The sequence below is a fragment of the Trachemys scripta genome, chromosome 1, assembly GCF_013100865.1.
Source record: "Trachemys scripta elegans isolate TJP31775 chromosome 1, CAS_Tse_1.0, whole genome shotgun sequence".
In the NCBI taxonomy this organism is placed as follows: domain Eukaryota; kingdom Metazoa; phylum Chordata; order Testudines; family Emydidae; genus Trachemys; species Trachemys scripta.
Window position 1 is genome coordinate 227,139,727 of NC_048298.1, and position 26,607 is coordinate 227,166,333.

The following is a 26,607-nucleotide window of genomic DNA, read 5'->3' on the forward strand; positions in this document are numbered from 1 at the left end:
ATGGTGGTAGCATTATTAAATGGCCTCCAGATGTCATTTCCTAGCAGGCTAAAGGGGGCTTCTATGGTGCAGTTTTGCGACAAGGGGATACCTGAGGTATTTCTTCCCCTACTGAACCATCCCCAGCAGATATCTGACCAATTTTGGGGGACTATCCTCCAAGGTAACCCTTCTGCGTGGTGCGGGATTTGAGAGCATACCCAGCAGTTAGAGAGGTTAAACTCTTGGGCAAAGCAAACCTTCAGGGCCTCATATGTATTTGTTTCTAAGATTTTAGGGATTCCTCTCCATCCCGCATGTGCCTGGGGGGAAACGGGAGTCAATGAGAGGAGTGCCCCTATGACAAAGAGTAACACAGTGGCAGACCCTGGACTTGATTTCATTTTGGGCAGGTGACCCTGGGGTCTAACAATTACAATTCCCAAAATACCCACAAAATAACAATTACCAATAGCAGGCAGATTAAAAACAAAAGGGACCAGGCCACCAGGATAGGCTGGCCCTGTGAAAATAAACACAATCAATACTCAGAGTTTTCGTGGGGAGTGTGCTGCGACTGTCCAAAGAGGCCACAGGGCATTCCCAGCAGACCTTATTGTCTTTTGAATAACAATTGAAGTCCCAGGTCGTCGCTGGTAGTCTTTTCCGTAGGCTGGACGGTCCACCATTCAGGAGCGGGCACTGCCTTCAGACGAGAGTGATGAATCCAGTTCTGGTGTCCCTCAACCTTTGCTGCTGTGTGGGAGACCAGCAGGACGATGTGGGGTCCCTTCCACTTCTCTTGGAGAGGCTCGTCCTTCCAGGTCCAAACGAGAACAGAGTCACCAGGTTGCAGGGAGTGGACAGGGGCATCCAGCGGGAGAGGCTGCGAATCTCTGGTATACCTGTGGAGAGAACAGAGAACAGCAGACAGAGAGCACATGTACTGAGATAAGCCACAGCCTACCTCCCATTCCCCTGCCAGAACCGGTGTACCGTTCACAGGCCATGACCTTCCAAACATAATCTCAAAGGGACTAAGCCCTAATCTGCCCTTAGGGAGAGCGCAAACTCGGAGCAAAACAAGGGGCAAAGCATCAGGCCACCGTAGGGAAGCCTCTCTGCTAGCGTGGGTGGTCTGTTGTAGTTTCTGTAGCACTAGCCGTATTAGATTCTTTGGTAGGAGGATTTTTCCTTCCATGGAGTGGAGCCATCCCTCCTTTGTCCGTTTGTAACAGTACTACTGCCGTCAGTATACCACTCATAATCATCATTTAAGTCCGGGCGGCTGGAGTATTGGGCATCTATGACCTCCAAACAGTTGTGTTCCTGCTCCTCTGTCTCCGGTAGCAGGGTTGCTGGGTTGACGGAGGGACAGGTCTATAGGGTAACTTCAGGATTTTCTGACAGTTTAGCCTGATACCGAGCTACCCGAGCCTGTGTAAGCCAGAGACCACCCTTAGTATCCAGCAGGGCTTGGACCATATGGGGAGTATACACTTGCACAATTCCCCCAGTGTCAGTTTCTCAGCTTTCCCAAGCGCTAGGGCAGTTGCTGCGACCGCCCATAAACATGTCGGCCACCCCTTGGCAACCTGATCCAGTTGTTTAGAGAAATATGTCATGGGACGTTTCCAGGTGCCTAATAACTGAGTAAGCACTCCTAGGGCCACCTCTTTCCTTTCATGCACATACAGTTGGAACGGCTTAGTGAGGTCCGACAGACCCAGGGCTGCTAGGGTCTTTGGTTAGCACTTCTTTTATCTGTGAGAAAAGAAACCTAACACATTTCATTAATGCCTGGCAGTATTTTGCAGATCTCATAGTTGCTTGGGCACATTCAGGCCCCGCTTTTCTTGGTTGTCAGCCAAGTCTTAGCTGTGAACAATGTCCTTGGATGGGGCCAGCATCTTATCTTTGGACTGAGCTTGCTAGCTATATTTTCCAGTTAACTCGTTCTGTCCTTCTCCCTTTCTTGTCTTCTTTTAACCTACAAAGGAAACTTCCACTCTTCACTCATACACCTTTTCCCAACAATGAACACCTACACATTGCCATTATACACCCTTCCAGTAAAATAACTTCTATACAGAGCTTTGGAGCAACAAACCAGGACGAGCACACCCACTTTTGAGGATTCCGCTCGGTACAATCTCTGGTGTCCAATAGCTTTCCTTTTTAAAACCTTAAATGCCTTGTCGGCTTCTGAGGACCAGTGAAAGGGGTCGTGATCCACTCCCTTAACGCATTCGTACAAGGGTTTAGCCCACAATCCAAACTCTGGGATCCATCTTCTGCAGAAGCTTGCCATGCCCAGAAATGCCCTGAGCCATTTACGATTGCTTGGGATAGGAATTTGACAGATTCCTTTCCTTTCGTTTGAAAGCTGACGCTCCCCCCTGCCTTATGTGAAACCCTAAGTACAGTACTTCTGGGAGGGTGATCCCAGAAGTGGATCCTTACTCTGTGCTACCCGATATCCTCCGAGTCCAACAGAGTTCAGGAGGTTCACAGTGGTTTTAAGGCAAGGGATTAGACCCACAGCGGCAATTAACAAGTCATCTACATATTGCAGGAGGAGGACCTTGTCCTCAGTCCCACTCCTCCAAGTCTCTGGCCAGGTCCTGGCCAAAAAGGATGGGGGAACTTTTAAATCCCTGGGCCAGCACTGTCCAGCAAAGCTGCTTTTTAACCCTCCTTTTGTCCTTCCACTGGCTCCACTCTGGGGCTTGCATGGCTGAGGGCTCAATTGCAAAGGTCATTATCCATGCATTCTCTGGAGGTAAGGTGAGGGTTATTTCATCTTCTTTGACCTCCTTAGATGGTCTCTGCCAAATTGGCTTGATATTGTTCATAAGCTCCCAATCCCAGTTTTTTTTAACCTTTTTAGTTTCCTTTTCCTCCTCCTCAACAGCAGGGTCCTCATGAGGATATTACAGTTCTCCCAATTAGGCTTATGGCTAGCCAGGCACCCCTCAAAGACCGAGATAAACTTGCTTGGATTCGTTGAGAATTCCCCTGCCTGTGCCTTAAAGGCTGCTAGGTCCACTGGGTTAAAAGGCACATGTATATAGACCTGCATAGTAGTGGCTCGATTCCTGTCCGAGCCATGTCTGGACACCACGGTCTTGGTGATCAACGGGTAAAATTCCACCGAGGGGGCAATCTCTGGGACCTGAGACACCTTGTCTTTATATGGTGGGGATGTGATCGCTGAAGGGGACACTGGACCTGCCATTACAGCTGTGGGGGTAGGGTGTGGGGGTCTGGGGACTAACAGTAGCTACTACCGAACCTGTCGGAGTCAAATTACACTTTTGCAAAATATCTGACCTATCTCTTAGCAACATAAACAACTGTACATACCTATGTTCATTCCATTTACCCGTTTGCTGACAAAACAGAAGGATCGTGTTATAATTAATTGATCCTTCCGGTGGCCGCCTTTCCTGGTCCTCTAGCTGATATTTAGGCCAGTCTACTGTACAGAACCTTTTTAATCTACTTTTAGTCAATGGATCTGATTCAAACACTTTCCAGTTCACCAGAATGCATTCTAAGGGCATATACCTTGCCCTGCCTGAAGTACTCTGTCCCTGCCCATACCCTAGGGAGACACTGGGTGTCCCCAGGTCAAAACAGGTAAAAGTCCACACCACTGGACTGTTCCTACCTTATCCAAGGGACCGGTTCTGCACCGTCACCCACAGCTGCTTCTCCACTACTCGAGCGCATTGCACCGTTGTGCCCTCCGGGGTCAACCAAACCGTGTCTCCGCCGAGGCCCCCGATGAAGTCACCGGTGCGTGCTGGGCGTCGGTCATCGCCGCAATCCGTCGGCCACCAGGAGGGATCCGAGCAAGGCTAAATTTCAGCCTCGAGCCCCACGTTGGGCGCCAAAACTCTTGCCGGCACAGAGTGCCCGAGGACAGCAACAGCGGGGTCCGTTGCCCGGTGTGCTTTGCGCCAATGAACACACCAGGGTAGAGAAACAATCAAAGTTTGAGATCTCAAAGTGGTGCAAGGAGACAGGCACATCTCAAATCAAGCACACCAACACAAGCAGCCTTTATCTTTTATACAGTTTGCAGCAAGCCTTTCCCTTCTTCCCACACTCTTTCTCACCCCCCTTCCTCCATTCCCACCTCTCCCCCTTTCTCCCTCTGGCTACATTACATGACCTTGACTGTGCAGCTTGTTCTCACTGTTTCTTTCTGCAAGTAATCTTGTCCTTTAGCTGGAAGCATGTAGGTTTCCCTTATCACTACTGCTTCTCAGCTGCTGGCCTGTGAGGTTAGTAAAGTTTAACATGCAGGGGCTTTGATTCACTTTGGCCTAGAGCGAGGGGGCTTCATCGACTCTCGGGTCTTCCAACCCCCCGAGTTACCTAGGGTGATGCCTAGTGACACCAACACTAGCCTTAGCCTTGGGAAGAGTAAACCATTCTCTTGTCTGAAGCCCTGTAGAGGATATTGCCCAATAAACATCTTCCCCATGGTTTTCTCCAGGACTATTGTTGTGTCATTGTTTTACCTTTGCTGCTTGGTTTCTTTAACCATCCCTTTTTATAGAATTCCATTGCTAGTAACCTGTCAAACAAACTTACAGAGGCAAATTCATCACCAATATCAGAGATATTTCCCAGTTTGTTAGGATCCCTAGCAGGTGTGGGGGAAGGCGGGAGGCAAAATGTATTGTAGAAACATGTGAAAAGAATGTGGCATTCCCCATGTTGAAGAAACATCTTCTATACCCTAATAAGGTACTGAAGAAAAAGATGAAAATATATACAACCTAAATGAAGTGCCTGTGCATTTCCCCGAAACTTGGGTATTCTAAGAACAAAGGACCACGTACAAAAAGTTCAGGGCAAGAGTTCAGAAACAGTCTACAAAAAAGGCATTTGAATAGCTCAGGATGAATAAGAGAGATCTTTATCCTGTTTCAATTTGTCACTTGGGACCTGGCTTCTTTAATCTATCTTTCTTTAGTGGAGAAGAATTAAAGGAATTTCACATTCACCTAAGAAAGAAATAGGATTAGGTGGTGTGGTCAGAGAGTGGGAAAGAGATGTTCCCTAAAAGACTATGAATGGAGGAAACAATGGTATATGCCTGTAGGAGAAAATAATATTGTTATTCCTCTCAAATAGACAGAATTTTTTGTTGTAAAATGAAAGGCCTGTCTTAAAATCATTGTTATTCCCTTGAGGATTAATGACACATTTTTCCCCATTGAGAAGTACTGCCTTCTACCAGAGGCTTACAGCTACTTAGCTGCTAGTGTTCAGATCTCAGGATTTATGAAGTTCTTTATCACCAAGGCAGTGGGTTATATACAATATTGTGGAGCTGTCACTCCCCTTAATGACTGCTGTAGACAGGCTTTCCTGTACGAGAACCCATAATTTGGGGAGATATAGCCCTCCAATTTTTCTGTGTTGTTTGATCCAAGTTCTGACGGTATCACTCACTCAAGAAAATAACTATTAAATCAAGAGTGTCAGATGCCAGTTGTGGGGCCACGTGCTGTCCAATTGATGTATTTATCCAGCACGCGTGTCAATTTAACAATATACTGTAGTCTAGCCCACTAGCCACAGAGGAAACAGTGCTGCAGTGGCGTATCACTTTGCACACAGAGCCAGGAGAGCACAAGGGAATTGTCTAGGATCGTGTGATTGTAGTCATGTGTAAAGAATTTGGTATAAAGAGAAAGTGATGTAATCTGCCTCAGCATGAAGTGCAGAGGCATAGAAATAGACTGGTGCGCTAGTCTGTCTCCCTCTCCTATGTGAAGTGCTACTGCTGTCTCTGCAGACATCAGAAAAAGGGTGAAATGGGAGAGGAGAAAAAAGGCACAAAACCTGGAGATTGAAAAGTATCAAAATGTAGAAAACAAAAAGAGAGAAAGTAATGGGGGAGACAGAAAAGAGAGAGGGGAGGGACAATACAGCTACTGAAACAGGAGAGAAGAAAAGACAAACTGAAAATCTTATTTAGTCCTCACTGAGCAATACATTTGACACCTGTGTATTAAGTATAGAGCCTCCCATTATTTTAGTTGTGGTGTTATAGCAAAAATATCATTGTACTGTACATCATTTGTAGAATACAGAATGTTGTCAACTTTGTACTGTAATTGTAGAAGAATACATGCAGTCTTTCTATGGTCAAATTAAAATGTTGTTTTAATACTTTTTTCCCTTGAACTTGTATTTTATTTTTTCTTACTCCTAAACCATCTTACTATCCTCTTGCATTCCATTCCTTCTAGTATGTTGTATAGGAATTCCATACTAATTAAAATTGAGGTGGTTTAGAGGTTTCAAAGTTCACACCTTCCTGAGTGCCACAGAGACAAGCTTCTGCATCCTTTCTCTGCAGGAAGGCTTAGAGGGAATTGTGGGCCAGGAGGGGGCATGGTCAGTGGTAGGTGTCTGTTGCCTGGGTCCTCTGTATAGTAGAAATACAGCATCTCTGTTTAATTCTGTGTTCCATTCTCCTGAGTAAGGGGTCAACGCTTTAGGCTCTTAAGGTCTGATGAATAGTCCATTGAAGGCAATGGAAATCTTTTAATTGACTTCAATGGATTTTGGGTCAAGCCTTTAGGAAATTGGAGATGTGGTGTTAGATGTCAAAGAGAAATTTTAGGGATCTATCATTAGATAACAGACATTCACAAAAGACATTTTTTGTTTTTAATTTGTCCCAGCATTTCTGCCTATCAGTTTACTCTCTCTAAAGAGGATATTTGGCTAGCTACAATAGCAGATTTACCTTGAACATTACATTTCAAAATGGTAAAAATATCAAGTTGCTCTCTCTTTCACTTGCAAAGGTACCCATAAAAATATAAACCAGTGTAAATATCTATAAACCTATCACTAGGGTTGTAACCTTGATAGTGATTTTTTTGCTAAAGCTCACAGGTTATTCATGCTTCCTCAGAGCCCCCAGAAAACTGAGATTCCCTGTTTTCAGTGACACTTAGTTATCTGATTTATTTATAAAAATTGAGATGGTATTAAAGCTTACTCATGCTAAAGCACAGTGGGGTGTTATCACAGGGGACAAGAGTTAGAAGTATTTTTCGGGAGAACAGGCCAAATGTGGGTTTTGGTTTTTTTTAATGTGGTTGAGAGTGGACTGGTGGCAGTGTTCTATAGGCCTGGCAAAAAAAAAAAAAAAAAAAAGTATAGCTTTTTATGGTATCAGTGAATTCCTCTAAAATGCCTGACTTTCTGTACAATTCCCAAATGTCATCTGCTTTAGTAGTTGGCTACTTCTGTTGATCCTGAATCATAATTGGGTCTACTGGGGTTCATTAGAAATAGATCTTGTTTTGACAGAGGCATATTTAAAGATTATGATAATTTTGACAACAATAATAGTATTTAGTACTTATGTAGGACTCTTCATCTGCAAAGTGCTTTCCAAAAGGTAACTAATTCTCACAACACTCCCATGAAGTAGGTAAGCATTACTATCTGTTTTACCGATTCTGAATAAATGCCACTTATCAACATTTCCTTCAATCCCTGGATAAACCAGTAATTTTATTTAATGTTAAATTAACAAATGCTGCATTTTTCATACATTAACCACACACATGGTCTAGAATGTTGTATGGGAAAATAAAATATAAAAATTAAGGTTGAAGTCCTTGATTAGCTGCCATAGGCAGGTAAGGTAAGGTAAGGACCAAGCTTCTGTATCCTTTCTCCGTGGCCAAGGTGGCGGCATGCTCTGTGGGTGTACCACCTGTAAGGATTCATTGGCCAAACACCCTGAGCAGGATGGATGCTGTTACTGATTATATCTGAGGATTCAGTTCCTCATCCTTGCTCATGTTAATCTGACCACGTTAGTTCATTACCAGGGTGTGGCGGGGAGACAGTGCTGCAATGTTAAATTTGTGGAGTTTTCCCCATAATGGAGGGGGGTTACCTCCCTCCTTTTAAAAGGCAGGGTGTTTTGGCCATGGGACCTATTTGTTCCTGTGACGCCCCACCAGCTCTGAGATCCCCTATCTCAAAAGTTCTCAACCTTTTTCTTTCTCAGCCCCTCCCCCACAACATGCTATAAAAACTCCACACCCACCTGTGCCACAGTAACTGGTTTTCTGCATATAAAAACCAGGGCCAGTGTTAGGGGGTAGCAAGCAGGGCAATTGCTTGGGGGCCCCATGCCACAGGAGCCCCCACAAAGCTACATTGTTCAGGCTTCAGTTAGGGTGACCAGATGTCCCGATTTTATAGGGACAGTCCCGATTTTTGGGTCTTTTTCTTATATAGGCTCCTATTACCTCCCACCCCCGTCCCGATTTTTCACACTTGCTCTCTGGTCACCCTAGCTTCAGTCCTGGGTGATGGGGCTCAGGGACCTGGGCTTCATCCCCATGCAGTGGGACTTTGGCTTTCTGCCCTGGGCCCAAGCGAGTCAAATGCTGGCCCTGCTTGGAGTCCCCCCTGAAACCTGCTCAAGACCCTCTAGGGGCCCCGGACCCCTGGTTGAGAACCACTGCCCTATCTCATTTCCATCTGCTTTGAAGTGTGGCTGTAATGGAGCCAAGCTCCATGAACTCCCCCTGTCTTGCAGCCTCTGAGACTTCTTCCTTAACTAGGTTCCAGAGAGCAGAAGGGCTCCCCTTGTATCACACTGGAACAAGTACTTAAGTCCAGATGTACAAAGGCATTTAGGCACTGAAAGATGCAGATAGATGCCTAGTGAAATTTTCAAAAGTGCCTTAGTCAAGTAGGAGCCCAATAATAGTTAGACAACTAACCTGCTTAGGTGCTTTTGAAAATCCCGTTAGGCAGCTCTCTGCATGTTGAAGCACTTAAATACCTTTGTAAATTTATCCCTAAGTTGTTGAATGTCAGGGGTGGGCAAACTACAGCCTGGGGGCCACATCTGGCCCTCCAGACATCTGAATTCGGCCCTTGAGCTCCCGCTGCTTCTGGGAACTGCTTGAGGTAAGCGCCTCTTGGAGCCTGCACCCCTGACACCTTCCTGTGCCCCAACCCCGTGCCCCAGCCCTGATCCCCTTCCTGCCCTCCGAACCCCTCAGTCCCAGCCTGGAGTACCCTCCTGCACCCTGAACTCATCCTTTCTGGCCCTACCCCAGAGCCCACACCCCCAGACGGAGCCCTCACCCGCTCCCACACCCATAGCCCCAATTTTGTGAGCATTCATGGCCTACCATACAATTTCCATACCCAGATGTGGCCCTCAGGCCAAAAAGTTTGCCCACCCCTGTTGTTGAATGTCCTTAGCTGGATAGTGGTGTAGGTGAGGGATCCAAAAGACAAGTAGCATGCTAAGAAATCCAAAATGCCCTGTGTAATCATTTAGCATGAAAGATTATGCAGAGAATAATGTTTAATGAAATGAATATTACTAGGGATATTAAAACATTCTGCCCCAAACATGTATTAGCATTGCTAAACCATTTTAATTTTCCAACTGAATTACTTAGTTTATTATACTAAAGGTTGTTGTCAATACTTGCAGTAGCGTTGAGAATGTCCTGAGATATGAGAAGTGCATATATTTCTGGCACATACTGCAGTGTGTCTTTTAACTAGTTGTGGTCCTTTTAACTTTTTTAGGAAACAGATAATATTTTGGCTCCTTTAGACTTGAGATTGTTTGTTCTATGTTTGAAATTCTTGAATGCTTTCTTATTGCTATTTTAAAGTTGTGAGAATTCCTTGGGGAGAGAAAAGTGAAGATCAAGTATTCTCCAGCTTTCTGATAACAAAATTGTATACTAATATTGTGTAATAAGGGAAATATGTAATTTTCCTCTTATTTATGATAATTTTATTTAAATTGAAAGGTTTCTAGTTAGGAGAACTAGTGGTGCAGTGTGATTAGGAATCATCTAAACTACTTTATGCAGATGCAGAAGTATACCACAATATCTTTATCAGAGGGGTAGCCGTGTTAGTCTGAATCTGTAAAAAGCAACAGAGGGTCCTGTGGCACCTTAATAATAAATGTTGCATAATAAAGGTGCCACAGGACCCTCTGTTGCTTTTTACAATATCTTTATGTAGCTATAGAGCAGTAGTCTACACTTTTATCATATTCCTTTCCCAAAGGTGGAACCTACAAAAACAAAATCCTAGTTGAGGGATGAAAACATCAAGAGGTGATTGCTTTTATATACCTATCTCTTGTTCTCATGACATTCATAACCCTGATCACTGAGTGCATCCCAAAATGAATGAAGAGATACTTATGTCAGTCAGCAGGGCCTGGACTCGATTAAACTTTCTGTGGTGATATTGTGGGAAGATGTGACACAGAAGCCCATTGGTGGTTCATTACTTTGTGTCAACAACTCTTGTCAAATCTGACATACTTACTACATCTAACACACTGTTTTCATGATACATTACATGCCACCTTTTGGATATATATCATTGGGAACTAAATAGTTCATTAATATTTTTGCATGATGTGGGTATGGGATGTGTACAAAGTTATGGATTTATGTTAGAATTATGTTCTTAAAATGTGTTTGACAAGCAATGCGTAAGCCCAGTCTGCCTTAGACTAAGCAATGTGTATTTGCTTGTCTCCCTAGCCTGGTTGTAAGGCAGAAACAATGAATGTATATTTACATATTAGGTAAACAAAGCTAAGAGGCATGTCAAAGGGTTACTGTCTATAAAAATGGGGATCTGAACCTCAAATGATAAGCAATTGAATCAACTGCTTATATACAATATTACTGCATTATAAAAGTGTATTGAGTAAGGTCTTTTATGAAAGCCTGTGACATATTGTTGATTAATACCATTGTGAAATGTATGTATTGACACTACATGAAGAATTATAGATACTGACTGTTATTATAAGTTAAAGTCTGTGACCAAACACAGGGAGAAAGAGCTTTTCTCCCAGACAGTAGGGATGGTAGCTCTACCTATGGGTCTACAATGTAAATTAAGGATTATAAAATTAAAACAATGTAAGCCTCATTTACATATGAATCAGCAGGGCAATGGGAAGTCAACAAGAAGGGAGGAACAGCAGGAAGCCCACCTGCCTCTTGTAACAGGGTCACTGAACTTTGGGAGATAGAAACAGAGAACCATTTTGGTATCCATCACTTGGGGGGATTAAGGGGCCAGAGCTCTTGAAATCACAGAATGTTGGATCCTTTGACAAAGGGGGTTGAAGTCTCGGGGACTGAGTTTAGATGAGAAACCTGCTTCAGCAAAGATTGTATCTTACTGAAATTAAGTTTTAGAAGTGTGTTTTTACTTTCATTTGCTTGTAACCTTTTCTATCTTTATTCCTTATACTTGGTATCACTTAATCCTATGCCTTTTTGTTAAACTTGTTTTACTTTTATTATAAACCAATTCAGTGCTGTGATTGAAATAAGCATTTGTCAAACCCCAGTTAAATTAATGGGCTGCAGTGAATTTTCTTTTTAAAGGAGCAACAAACTTAACTTCTGTAAATGTTCAGTGAGAGGATTGGACACTGCAGGGAGACATCTTGGGAGTGGGTATTCACTGTTTGTTACCTGCAAGGCAAGGTTTGAACTGGCAGTGTCTTGAAGAGTTTGCTGGCAAGGCAGACAAGCTGGTGTGTCAGGGAGTTGTCACACAGTTTAACAGGAGCAAAACTCTCACTTGCTGACTGAGAGGGTGACACAGTAACTCATAATTCTGGGAACCCTAGCAGAACATTACAGAAGGCTAGGTCAGAGAATCAGAGTTTGCATTTTATTCTGATTGCTCTGAGGTTTGCAGTAATTCTGAGAACTTCTGATTGTGAAGTTGGTCCAATAAAAGATATTACTTCACTCATCTGCTCTCTCAGTTTTTAGACAGCAGTTCAGACTGAATAGTTATCTAGATATTAAAACTACACTATATACTATTGCTATCATGAGAGTTTTCACTCTGGCAGTTCTTCTGTTTAACAAATATCTCTTCTGATTTTGATTTATCTTTCCCTAGTTTATTTAACAAAATATAGCTGAATGTAATGATTTACCATTATATCTTAAATTGATTGCTATAACATATTCTGTATCTTCAGTGCCTTCATTATTATTAGGCCTTTATGTTGCTAGATTAAAAGCATTGGATGAAATACTTATCTGTTGGGTTATAGCTGAAGTCATTTTGAAGCTGCATTTTTTTCATGATTCTTCATTTCTTAATAAAACTTTGGATCTGTCAGGTTTAGATAGTTGGTTGCATTCTTTGATTGTATTAATATGACCTTTTTACAGGACACACCATTTACCACTTGTCTGGTGCCTCCTCCTGGTCACTGTGGGGATTATCTCTCAAGGTGATGCCCCTTCCTGTGGTTGTATGTTGTCCCCTCATATCTCACTGTGGTCTGTAGCCCCTCTCTCACTCTCTGGAATCCCAGCGTCCCCTTCATGACTCAGCCTTCCAGTCAGGTCACTCAGCATTCCTCCTCCTCTTCCAGGATACAGTCCTTCAATTCTCTGTTGGGCAGGCAGCCTTCCTGTTCACTGCCCCACTAGTCTATGCCATGCCCTTGGTGGCTGGTAGGGGAACCCGGGCCCGCCAACTTCTCTGGATTCCAGTGCAGGAACCCTACACAAGTTCTTGGCTATCCTCTCCCAGCCATCACTGCTCCTTCCTTGGAATGCTTCCTAGAACTCCTTGTTTCCCTCCATGCTCTGGGTGTACCAGCTCCAAACCCTCCTTCCTCTTCCCAGGGAGTGACTGCCCCTTCCCAGTGGCAGCCCCTGTCTGTTGCCATCTTCCTGGCTTTATAGGCCCCCCTGTTCCTGCCCAGCTGAACCTTCTTGCAATCCATTCCCTGCTCCCTGGCTCTCCCTCCAGGTGCAGTCTATGGAGTTAATAGGCCTACCTGGCTACCTTCACCCCTTCCAGTTCTGTGTAGTGGACACCCCATCACAGACCTTAGTAGTTATTTATTAGGTTAAAAAATTTTACTGCAGGAAATTATATATCCAGTGCTGAAAAGAGGATAATGAATTGCACAGCAATTTCTTTTTCTCCAGACAGTTGTCAAAATACCCATTTGTACTGTAATAAAAAAAATACTTAGCTTGATTTTGAAGATACTGCGATTTATAAATCTGAAGTCTGAGTTAAAAATCTCTTGATTGTGAGTATACTGGAATAATTTTGATAGAATTCAAAGCAGAGAGAATTTTTTCTGAAAACCAAAATAGATCATTGGGAGTTTAGTTGAATGAATGGTGGCAATTTGTTTTGGATCTTTCTCTGATTCTGAAGTTGATAATGTAATAGTAATACTGTTAGGAAAGTGCTAATTAGCAAAAGAAGTAGCCAAAATGTCTGAGTAATTATAAAGCTTTTCTTAGGGTAGTGTCTAGAATCTCTAACAGAAGTGGGAGCCCTACTATGCTAGGTGCTGTACATACGTATCCTATATCACTTTTCCAAATAAAATAAAATCTAAATAAGCAAGGGATAAAGAAGCAATTATTATTCCCATCTGTAAACAATGGGAAAATGAGGCATAGAAAATTATGGCCCAGCTTTTCAGAGGGATTTAGGTATCCTTCTCCTATTGACCATCAAAATCACTTGCCCGAGGTAATAGAGAGAGTTTGTGGCAGAACTGGAAACTGAACCAACATCTTCCGACTTGACTTCAGTGTCTTAACCACCAGACTTCTCTTTCTCTAACAAAATGTATAGTCAGGATAACTGTATGCTAATTAATAACCAATCTTGACTGAGATTTTTTAATGGGTCACTGAAATCGTCATTGTCATCAGTATACTGAATTCCTGTTTCAGAGGCATTAACATCTTGCCTTGTGGATTGAGGATAATTAGTCCACGTTAGTTCACTGTATATCTCTCAGCTACGTTTGAATGTTATTTAAAATACAGAACTGTGTTTAATTTCCTCCATTTTTGCTGCCATAAATTTAGCAAACTTTGTTGTCTGTTATAGGCGTCTTAAACTTTATTCTTTCATGTAAAATGCCATAGCAGGCTGGAAGTGTTTTACTGAAACCCCTCACGCAGCTAGCAATTGTGGATCTTGCTGGGGAACCCCCCCAAATTCTAATGATATTGTTCGTGGTAGGGGGGAAAAAAATCCTGACCATCTGTACTGCTGGATGCTACATTCTGCTTTGGTCCGTCAAGCCCCAGACTCTGCTATGCAGGCTGCAAATCTCTATAAAAGTGATTCTCTGTCTATTCAGCTCTGGGAGGTTGTCTGTTTTGAGTAAATCTCACTTTTAGATGACAAGATTTTTTTACTTTGATAAATGTTGAGGCTCAAATAGTAGAACTGTTTAGAAGAAAATGTTATCACTTGGGTATAAACCCTTGGATTCACATTTATATATTGAAGGCTGCCAATGACCTTGGTACAAATTATTATATAAACAATACATAATAAATAAAACTGACATTTCTAATTCCATACAGTTTCTATTCAGCAGCTGATGGGTATTTTTAGCCCGAACTCTTATGTATTTCTTTCAACAATATTGTGTAGGCTTCTTGTGAGTCTTTGTTTTGTTATTTTTTTTTTTACAAATACTTAAATAAAGCAAGGCATGTGCTGTGGATGATTTTTTGTTATCACAGTGTTTGAGGAAAAACTGATGCTCAAAGCACTTCCACCTATGCTTATCTTTACCCGCATGAATAGTCTCATGGAGATGTGAGGGGACTTGGGGTGCAATCCAGACCAACGAGGGGTTCTCACCTGCCCTGAAACCCTGGTTCCTCAGATGCTTTGCTGCTGATTGTTAGCATCCCAGCTTGGGAGCTACAATCTACAAACATGCAGGTCACACCTGAGTGTGTGGTAGACTGCGCTTGTTCAGCAGCTGACCCCAGCAGCCCATCTACTGCTCCACTCTCTTCCACCAGCCTAGGTTACTATTTGCAGAGTGACCCCCAACAAACTCCCAGTCCCGAATTTCCTCAAACCTATGTGCTCTGTAAAGTCCACCCCTCTCCTGGATAGTTCAGAAAAATAGTAAGGTTTTGATGTTTCTCTAAAGAGACAAAAGCACATCATAGTTTAACTTAACTTAACTGGGGTAGATACACCCTTCCATTTAAACATAGCACTGAATAGGTTTATATTAATACTAAAACAAGTCTGTTAACAAAAGAAGATAGGCTTTTAAGTGAATTCATGTATGAGAGAGAGAGGAGTTTACAAGCAAAGAAAAGTGAAACCACGTCTACAAGTTGAAAACATAATCTAGCAAGATACAGGCTTTGTTCATGTTAGTTTCTCTCACCAATCTTCTTCCTAACCATGAATGAACCTTCACAGAAGCACAAGGTGATGTTTTCCCTTGTCTTCCTAGGTGAAAGATCTTTGCCTAAGCAGGTTTCTCACCTATGTTCAGTTCCCAGATGGAAGCATGGATCAGCATTCACATCACACTCCCCATCAGTACTCGTCTTGGGCCGGAGAAGCTAATGATCCAACCAGTGGACCAAATTCGGTGGTGAATCCTGGTCACGTGCCACTTAAGGCACGTTGTGCATATGCTATGAAGTTGTTCCCAGGGACTTCAGCTCCGTCTTGATTGAAGGACTCGTCTTTCTCAGCTTGCAAGAGCTCTGTTCCCTTGTGTCTGTCTAGTGATGGGTGCCAAAGATGACTTCTCTCCTTGCTTATGTCTTCGAAAATTCAACGACTTTGTTTCAAGAGGCAGGATTACCTCATGCTGTTCCTCCCTTCCTGTGGGCTTCCCCCTGTATGTAAATGAATCTTCCATTGTTTTGATTCCACCATGCTGAATTTACATAGGAGACAGGTAAATAGTTGCCTTCTCTCCTGTCTGGATGGGAACCTCTTTCTCCCTGTTTGGCCACAGACTTTAAAACATATTAAGTATCCATATTTACTCATATAGTGTTAATATACATATTTCACAATATTAATCACCGGTGTCATTAGCTTTCAGAAAAAGTTCATGCTACCCTTTTATAATACAGTAATATTGTATACAACCAGTTGATTCAATTGCTTATCACTTGAGGTTCAACCCCCATCTTTATAGCCTGTTCTGTGGATTACCCCTCAAAGTAAAGTTTATTCAAGCTGTGAAGAAGGCAACATGGAGTCTGATGGTGAAGAAAGCTCCATGCTCTTTCTTCCCCCACCTGTTAGCTTAATAACTTTGTTTATCTAATATGTAAAAATGGACCTTCATTGTCTTTGCCTGAAGATTGGGCTGGTCAAAGAATCAAATATGCATTCCTTTGTCTAAGGAAGACTTGTTTATAAACTTCTCTTGACATGCCTGGTTTAAACACACTTTTTAGTCAGAATTCTCGCGTATATCCCTAACTCTTAATACCTACCATGGACATACATCTTGCAAGAATGTTAATGATCAGTAAATGATTAGTTTCAAATGATACCTCACCAGGCATGTTTTGTACAAAGATTATTACAATAATGTGTAGGATGTAAATATCAGGATGCTCAGGGTTGCAGGAGTTCAATAGGGGCTAGCCATGTGAATAAAGATGAGCATACTCATAAATGATTGCAAGATCAGTACCTTTAACTTATTTGGTATTGTTGGGAAGTTTGGTCTGGTACTTAGTAGTTTCTGGCTCCCACCAAGATATTCTGAGTTTTAATCTCAACTGACACTGATTCCCTCTGAGACCTTGAGCAGCACTTCTTTGCCTCTGTTTCCTCATCTGTAAAATGGGGATAATGCTTATTTACCTACTTCACAAGGACAAATTAGTTAATAATTGTAAAGCACGTCTAAGAACTAAACCCTATAAAAGTTGTATTATTGTTATGTGAAGCTATAAAATCAATGGTGCTGTTTTTTCTTTCTTGTTCAATGAATATATTGATAAAATTATTTTTGCTCTAAAATCTTAGCTAGGAAAAATATATTTTAGTGAAAAAAGTTAGACTGCAATACTATGAGGAGAAAATTGTACTCCTAGGAATATGATTTACACTTTATTAGCCACAGCCCATCACTGCTAACTGTCTTGACTGTCTTTCACCAAGAGAAGTTGGTCCAATGAAAGCTATTACCTCATCCACCTAGGCTTCTAGAAGTATAGTGCACTTTCAGGTTAAAAATTATCATAAAATGACAATTATCATCCCATCATGGATGGTTATGCTTTCCTGAGTGTATTCAATTAACAGAGCTCGTCACTAAGGATTTTGAGAATTAATTAGATTGAGTTTGCAATACTGTGTTCTTTGATATTGCTAGTGTTAGTGGAGGAGTGAACGATATTCTGAAAGAGGGAATCGTTCTGAATGTGAGTAACAGGATTGCAGGAAGAGAACACACATTTGATTTTTTTATAAACTAAATACAACTTTTTTAAAATGTGGGGTGAAATCCTGGCCCCCTGAAGTCAATGACAAACCTCAGTGGGACCAGGATTTCACTTGTAAATTTGTCTTGTTTTTCAGTGTTCAATGTGTTGAATGAAGGGAGGACTGAAAGTGAATGTAGGATGGAAGATGCATGCATCAGTATAGGGTCAAACTAGTACATAAAGTAATTAACACCTGGACTCTTTGGATTTGTGATATGCCCTGTACGTAGCCCCTACCCGTGAGTCTGATCAGTGCTGTCTAGTCTTAGTGTATGCCAATCAAGAAACCTGAGTGATGAGTTCTGGGGAACCAATAGATTGAGGTCTCAAGAGAAATCCCAATGTGATAGAACCTTCTTGGCATCTCTCATACCTCATGTACTTACATTCAGTGTAAAAGATTATCTCATTTAGATTGAGACAGCATATAGGATCACTTAAAGTTTTCCCTTTACCATACAGGGATCGCAAAGCAACATTTTTAGAGACAAAATCAGAGTGATGAAAGAAAATGAAGAAGCCTATAAGGAAATCAGACTCCTTTTTTTTAGATTTTTGCATTGAAATGGGACCTTTTAGTGCACGGTAGCAGGGTTCATACAGATGGTGCACAGCAGGCTAGTGTGGGGTAGATTTACAACCCAGGTTACCATTTACTAACTGTTCATATAGGCAAGCCCTTAGATTGTAAACTCTGGGCAAAGACCATCATTTATGCACCTGCAAAACATATTTATGAGGCCATTCAAAATGTAAGTCAGTTGCTGTATGTGGCTCTTTGTTTGCATCAGTTACGTAAAATTATAATGTTTCATCAAGGGTGAATCCTTGTTAAACCCATCTCTGCATGATTTATAATCTGATAACTGCGAATAATTGGTCACAAAGGGAGGGGGCTTCAATAGATACGTTACTGTTACTAAATAATGTGAGCAAAGTAATCACAACAACAAATAGAACTAATGTTACCTCTCTCAGTATATAAGGAAATATTTGTTTTCAGGACATTCTGAAGGATAACTCTTAGTAAATGAAATAAATGCTTATTTATAATTATTTATTGCTAAATTATGAATAAGCAGCACAAAGAGCTTCACATGCCTCTCTTCCCATACTAAAGTTCTCTGGCTATATGAGTGATCTGGAATTGGGCAGCAATTAACCCTTGGCAATTTGCTTAAATGGGTTTCAACTTCGGAAAAAAGTTCCTTCTAAGTGGTATTAGATATTATCTGTGTAACTAAGGATTCTGCTCGTACTTTCTTAGGATTCTTCTAGGAAATCCAAGGGTCGTTCCTAATGCACACATTCTATCACTCTAGCTGAGCAGGAGCTACAGTTTTCCCCCTTGATGTAAGGCTCCAAGGCCTTGTCTCTACTGGGGGGGAAAACCACATTGTGTTAGTCAAAATGTGGCCTTGTCATGTTTTCTAACACCAGATTAAATGTTATTTTGGCCTGAGTGTGGACAAGGATGTTGCAGGGCCGCCCAGAGGTGGGGGCAAGTGGGGCAATTTGCCCCAGGCCCTGGGCCCCGCAGGGGCCCCGCGAGCCTTGGCCTGGCGGCGGTCTGGGTCTTCAGCAGCATTTTGGTACCAGGGGGCCCTTCAGTCGCTCCAGGTCTTCGGCGGCGTGTCCTTCAGTGCTGCCGAAGACGCAGAGTGACTGAACGGCCCCCCGCAGCTGAAATGCTGCCGAAGACCCAGACCGCCGCCGGGTGAGTACAAGCGCCTCAGCTCCCCCGCTTTGCCCCAGGCCCCCTGAATCCTGTGGGCTGCCCTGGGATATTGTGTTTAGAAATGTTAGGTGGATTATTGTTAACCCTCACTCTCATAGATCTTGGGAGACAGACCTGTCCTCGCTTACAGACAGCCCCCCAACCTGAAGCAAATACTCACCAGCAACCACACAACACAGAACAAAACACTAACCCAGGAACCTATCCTTGCAACAAAGCCTGATGCCAACTCTGTCCACATATCTATGCAAGTGACATCATCATAGGACCTAATCACATCAGCCATGCCATCAGGGGCTCGTTCACCTGCACATCTACCAATGTGATATATGCCATCATGTGCCAGCAATGCCCCTCTGCCATGTACATTGGCCAAACTGGACAGTCTCTACGCAAAAGAATTAATGGACACAAATCTGACCTCAGGAATCATAACATTCAAAAACCAGTAGGAGAACACTTCAACCTCTCTGGCCGCTCAGTAACAGACTTAAAGGTGGCAGAAAAGCTTCAAAAACAGACTCCAACGAGAAACTGCTGAACTTGAATTAATATGCAAATTAGACACCATCAACTTAGGCTTGAATAGAGACTGGGAATGGCTGAGCCATTACAAACATTGAATCTATTTCCCCATGTTAAGTATTCTCACACCTCTTGTCAAACTGTCTGTAATGGGCTATCTTGATTATCACTACAAAAGTTTTTTTTCTCTTAATTAATTAGCCTCTTAGAGTTGGTAGGACAACTCTGACCTTTTCATGTTCTCTGTATGTGTGTATATATATCTCCTTACTATAGGCTCCATTCTATGCATCCGATGAAGTGGGCTGCAGCCCACGAAAGCTTATGCTCAAATAAATTCGTTAGTCTCTAAGGTGCCACAAGTACTCCTGTTCTTTTTGTTAACTCTAGGATTCCCAACGGTCTCCATGCCTATGGAACAAGCATCTCAGAAGTCTCCAGAACTTGCATCCCTGGGAAATGGTTTAATGTCATTACACCATGTTCTCAAACGCAATGCTAAAATTCCACCACACTGGATAATTAAAACATTTATTTTATATAATTAACAATGTTTTAATATGAAAATAAAATAAGTGAAAAGAATCCCAACAAATCATGGAGCTAGCATTGTTCATGCTAATTCTTCCTGGACAATTTCATGCTTTTCATTCCATTCCAATCACCTTCCTTGATTTATATTTGTCCATTCTCCTTATACAGGGGCATTTACCTTCATATATTTCTACAAAATGGCTAGCACTCTGTTAGCAGTACAATAGGGTACAGTTTGTTTTGTATAGGTTAAAAACAAATTGTTTGATTTTAGACCCAGAGTTTGTCCTTGGATATGTGTGCTCTGTTCTTTCGTAATTCAATGGGAACCACTCACTAGCATTGGAGGGAACAATTTGTTGTTCGGAAACTGAATCTGGGGTTTGTTTCATTTAAAGTTTTAAAAATGTTTTTCCTCTTTATTTATCATTATTTTTTCCTACACACCAAAGCAAACTTTCAGTAATAGTTTTGAAGGTCACTAGCTCTATGCTGCTTCCATTTGAGTGGTTTTTAACTTTGGAGTACAAGACATTCAGTGTGTATTTGCGTTTTTTGTTTTTTTGGGTGGGGGGATCTGATTTAATATGCGTTCTATATCACTTTAAGCTAAACAATCCTATTTCTTCTTAGAACTGAAACACGAGATCCATGTTTGGAGACTGACAGCACAACGCATCAACCCTGCCAGCAGAGAAGAAACTGCTGTGAAATGCCTCTTAATGCAGAAAGTTCTGACTCTGGAGATCTTGCTGAGAAAAAAACTCAAAACGTTCCATAGGTATAGCCTGCACAATTCACATCACTTTAATTTTGTAGAGGCACAGATTTTTTGGAGACTTGTGAAATCCACTGTCTGGCGGAATGGGTGCTGTTTTTAGCATGGGACTGCAGGGTTTGCTGTATCAATGCTTTACTATCTGTTCATAAGATTAGGAGTGAAATCTAGCCCCACTGAAGTCAATGATACTGAGGCCAGGATTTTACATTAGTAACGTTACGCACAGCTAGGAGAGTGAAGATCAGTGTTCTCTCCATTGGGCCCAGACCTGGATTCCATGGTGTGCTTTCGAGCATCACGTGGGAATTGGAGAAGAGGTGCTGCCCCTTCTACCCAGCACCCTTCCCAACGATGATTAAAGACTGAGTAAGTAGCTAAAAGATGTTTGATAAATGTAAGGAGACAGAATTGGCTTTTTGAGGTTGGTAATATGCCCCTGAACTTCAGGATCTAGAAACATTAGGTAGTTTTCATTTGAAGGCATAAAAAGTAAGTTTGTGATCCTTTTTCCATTCAACAGTATCCTTCAGAGCATGCTGCTAAATAATTTTAATATTTTATTTTTTAAAGTGCTCTTCAATGAGGATGAGACTTTGGAAGACATCCTACTCATGTATAAAATTATTTATTAACAACATTTTAAGAAAGCGCTATCAATTTAAATATGACCCACAATTTAAATGTTGTGCTGAGGATGGGAAAAGCTTTTAATAAAACTTAAGTCCAACAAAATGTTAATCCAATTTTTTTTTTAAATTCCAATGAAAATCACTGCCTGTCATTTAAAAGTTGCTGTTTAGAATTTGAAACCTAAGTAGTACAGTACAAACAACCTGATAGTGAAATTGATTCTAAACAAAAGTGAAACTGACTTTATTAATTTTCATTGTCCAAGCTGAGTGAAATGTAGATAATTAAATAAAGGGCATGAAAAGGGAAATGTAAATTGGATTTTAAAAATTCCTTCGGTAACCTGAAATGTTTTTGTTTCTATCCTATGATGTTTACGCTGACATTGTACATATTGAATAGTCTGGCAGGTGCATTTTATGAATGATCAAATCCTGATCAAAATCAGGCAATTAAAAAAAAAAAAAAAAAAAAGAAATAAAATTATTATAAGAAATCATGATTTACCAAAGAGAGAACTTCTGAAATGTGCATATAAACTACCTCATTGATGCTGGAAGTCAGGATTCCTTCAGCATAATGCAGCAATATGTAATCCATTACTGTTAATAGCACAGCTCCTGAACCCCAGGGTATGCTGGAAGAGCTGATTATACTGATAACTCAATAAAGTAATCGAGATTTTAAAAACTTCATTGTAAAATGCAAATGATATATCTCTATCACACACACACACACACACACACACACACACACACACACACACACACACACACACACACACACACACACACTAGAATAATAGAATATTAGGGTTGGAAGAGACCTCAGAAGGTCATCTAGTCCAATCCCCTGCTGAAAGCAGGACCAATCCCAACTAAATCATCCCAGCCAGGGCTTTGACAAGCCTGACCTTAAAAACCTCTAAGGAAGGAGATTCCACCACCTCCCTAGGTAACCCATTCCAGTGCTTCACCACCCTCCTAGTGAAATAGTGTTTCCTAATATCTAACCTAGACCTCCCCCACTGCAACTTGAGACCATTGCTCCTTGTTCTGTCATCTGCCGCCACTGAGAACAGCCGAGCTCCATCCTCTTTGGGACCCCACTTCAGGTAGTTGAAGGCTGCTATCAAATCCCCCCTCACTCTTCTCTTCTGCAGACTAAATAAGCCCAGTTCCCTCAGCCTCTCCTCATAAGTCATGTGCCCTAGCGCCCTAATCATTGCCCTCCGCTGGACTCTCTCCAATTTGTCCACCTCCCTTCTGTGGGGGCGGAGGGGACCAAAACTGGACGCAATACTCCAGGCGCGGCCACAGCCATGCCAAATAGAGGGGAATAATCATTTCCCTTGATCGGCTGGCAATGCTCCTACTAATACAGCCCAATATGCCGTTTGCCTTCTTGGCAAACAAGGGCACACTGCTGACTCATATCCAGCTTCTTGTCCACTGTAATCCCCAGGTCCTTTTCTGCAGAACTCCTGCTTAGTCAGTCGGTCCCCAGCCTGTAGCGGTGCATGGCATTCTTCCTTCCTAAGTGCAGGACTCTGCAATTGTCCCTGTTGAACCTCATCAGATTTATTTTGGCCCAATACTCCAATTTGTCTAGGTCACTATGGACCCTATTCCCTACCCTCCAGCATATCTACCTCTCCCCACAGCTTGATGTCCTCTGCAAACTTGCTGAGGGTGCAATTCATCCCATCATCCAGATCATTAATAAAGATGTTGAACAAAACTGGCCCCAGGACCGACCCCCGGGGCATTCCCCTTGATACTGGCTGCCAACTAGACATTGAGCCGTTGATCACTACCCATTGTGCCCAATAATCTAGCCAGCTTAGTATCCACCCTGTAGTCCATTCATCCAATCCATACTTCTTTAATTTGCTGGCACATCTCCATTGTTTTATCTCAAAATGGCACATGTCAACTTCCAGAACTGGTGCAGGAACTAACTACAGTCTTTGGCCTCAGTCCTGCAATGAAGTTTGCTCTTTCAGACCTAAAATGTTGCAGAGTTCTTTTGAAGTCAGTGGGACTTTTCATAAGGATAGGGTCTATGTGCTGTAGGGTTCGGTTTTTAAAGTGAAATCCTTGTCCCATTGAAGTTAATGAGAGTTTTGCTATTGGTTGTAATAAGGCCATGGTTTCATACTTAGAGTGCATTGCTTATATAAGTAAGAAGATGGTCTAAATGTGAGAGCAAGGCCATCCTTACCCATACACAAAGCATGCAGCTGCGTAAGGCACCAGGAAATTTGGAGCACCAAATTTCCTGGTACCCTGAGCAGTTGCGTGCTGCTCCAGCCCCTGTTCCGGCTCTTCCCCAGGGCCTCCGCCCCGCCTCTTCCTGCCCCTGCCCAGCCCCACCCCCAGTCCCCTGAGGAGTGCGGCAGGGCCGGGCCTGCACTCACCGGTGGTGGGAGTGCAGCAACCCGGCCCCAGCTGTGCTGCCAGTGAGTGCTGGGGGGTTGTTCCCCTCTACCCCACAAGCCAGCTTCCCCCCCCCCAATGGAGGCCTGGGGCCAGCCTCCCTGCTCCTCCCCCACAGAGGCCCCCTTCCCCGCAGAGGCCTGGGGCCCCTCATGCACCCCTCTGGGGGGGGCTGCGTAGGGCCCCAGAACAGCTAGGGACGCCCCTGTGTGAGAGGAGCTAGTTGTAATAGAGGACGTATTCCAATACTATATTAAGATTGTGGCAGAACTCTAATTTCATAACTAAAGGGCATGCGTCCTTTTCTTTCAGACAAATTTCACAAGAAGATAAAAACTGGGAAACAAATATTCAGGAGCTCCAAAAAAAAGTAGGTAAATGGCAGTTATACTAAGTTTCAGAAAAACTGTTCCTCTGATTTGGTACACCGATAATATTTTGAAGTATATCCTAGCAGAAAAAGCAGGAACCAATTCAGTGCACCTATCAAATACTCTCCAGGCAGGGAAGAAAAGCTGGTGGGCTGGCTTCTGAATGGGACAGAGTTAAGGTAGCACATTCAGATGTTAACGTTTCTTTTAAGTTTAACCTTAAGTTTGAATTTCCTGTGTTTCTTGTTTGTTTTGTTTTAATTATAATGTACTTTAGGTATATACACACACACACACACACACACACACTTGCGCCCCCCTCCCACTGTCCGATATGTACCTGCAACCGTAAATTTACTTAATGATGTTTTTTGGTCACACTTTATACTGAGTTTCCATTTATAAATACTTTTATAAAGTGTTAATACATGATTAATTGATGATTTAATAAATTGCTAATCCATTGTTATAGATTCCAACAGTTCAACAGGTTGCTTATATCATGGCTTGTAGCTATAGAGAACATCTTCTACTGATATCCTTATTACCATCTATAACCTAATATAAATATGTTAATGATATAAATATTAATATATTTTTTGTGGTGTGATAGCACCTAGGAACACCAATCATGGACCAGGGCTAGCAATACTATGTGCACTACAAACACAGTTCCTGTTTCAAAGAGCTACAGTCTAATCAACCTCTTATTAAAAGAACCTTAGTATAAAGTGTGATCAGATTTTTAAATAGTCTTAACCGTGTGTGTGTGTGTGTGTGTGTGTGTGTGTGTGTGTGTGTGTGTGTGTAAAGAAAATGGTGACTAGAGAGGGGAATACCAGGACAGAGAGTGGGAGAAGGTTGGGACTATACAGAGGAATCAGGATGGAGTGGGGGAAGAATCTAGGTGGAGCAAGTGAGACTAGAAAGAGGAATCAGTAGACAATAGATAAGACTGGGACTAAAAAAGGAAACTAGAGAGGAATGGGGGAGAAGATGGGGCCTGGTGATAAGAATATGATCTTGGGGGGAAAAGAGGTGTCAGGAAAGGAGAGTGCAGGAATTAGGTAGAAAGTGGAGACTAGAATGATGAATAAAGGGAAAGAGTAGAACCTGTAGATTAGGTTCTCAGATTTTGGAGCAGAATTCAATAGCATGGGGTTAATTTATTTCTGTGCCATAGAATCACAGACTGCATTGGGCCCTGATTATAATGGAAATTGCATTTCAGTGTTACTGTTCCCATTACAATAAAGTTAAAACTGGGGTAGCTGAACAAATATAAACATTTTGAGCAGTCATGACCTGCAGATTCCTGCTATTCACATTTGTGTCAAGGGCCTTAAATCTACAGTGGCCTCTGCTAAATTGTAATCACTTATCTAACATACAGTATGATAATGAAAATGTTTAAAAATTGACTTTCTTTATTATCAATTACATATGAAACAAATTTAGAAGTTGTAGCTAATGTCAAAAGATTTTTGTTGTCTAAAATAGCATTGTTTCTACAGAATTTTCTTTTTCCCCCCAAGAGAATCTTTTTCTTAACTTAAGATTTTTACTTTTCTCTCCTGTATCACCTTTCCTTTACAGTAAGAGATTTATGCTTTACAAAATGCATGCGGGATTGAAAGCGTGTACAGTATAATAAATTCTTCTGTAACATAGTTGCTGAATGTTTTTCCTACCTACAGCACAGAATAACAGACAAAATACTTCTCATCAAATGCCTGACTGTGTTGGGATTTGTTATCCTGATGTTCTTTCTCAATTCATTTGTTCCAGGCATTCATCTAGATCTTGGTGAGTCTGATTTCTCTGCTTTATCATACTGATAGACTTAGTAACAAAAATATGACATTTGAGTTTGAATCTGTTCACAAGGTCCTTTTCTTCTATACTATACATATCTCTGCCACACAGTCCTATGACACTGATCAGACCAGCAAAAAGAACAGGAGTACTTGTGGCACCTTAGAGACTAACAAATTTATTAGTACCTGCATACCGAAGAAGTGGGTTGTAGTCCACGAAAGCTTATGCTCTAATAAATTTGTTAGTCTCTAAGGTGCCAGAAGTACTCCTGTTCTTTTTGCGGATACAGACTAACACGGCTGCTACTCTGAAAACTGATCAGACCAGAAATTTCCCAGATTAGGTTTTCCAAACCCGGGCATGTCCCAATTAAATCAGTAGTGACAGGTATGCTGGTGACTTCCATTCTCTGACCCTCCTTCCATTTACCGGAGAGGAG

At 42.0% G+C, this 26,607-nt stretch overlaps 1 protein-coding gene across 1 annotated transcript in view; it reads left to right on the forward strand.

Moving 5' to 3' along the window:
• Positions 1 to 26,607, forward strand: part of OCA2 (OCA2 melanosomal transmembrane protein) — a 297,190-nt gene that overhangs the window by 149,087 nt on the left and 121,496 nt on the right. Inside the window, exons 15-17 of the mRNA XM_034759185.1 lie at positions 20,764 to 20,911; positions 24,292 to 24,349; positions 26,048 to 26,156. Of these exons, the coding sequence (XP_034615076.1) occupies positions 20,764 to 20,911; positions 24,292 to 24,349; positions 26,048 to 26,156 (315 nt within the window). The remainder of the gene's footprint in view (positions 1 to 20,763; positions 20,912 to 24,291; positions 24,350 to 26,047; positions 26,157 to 26,607) is intronic.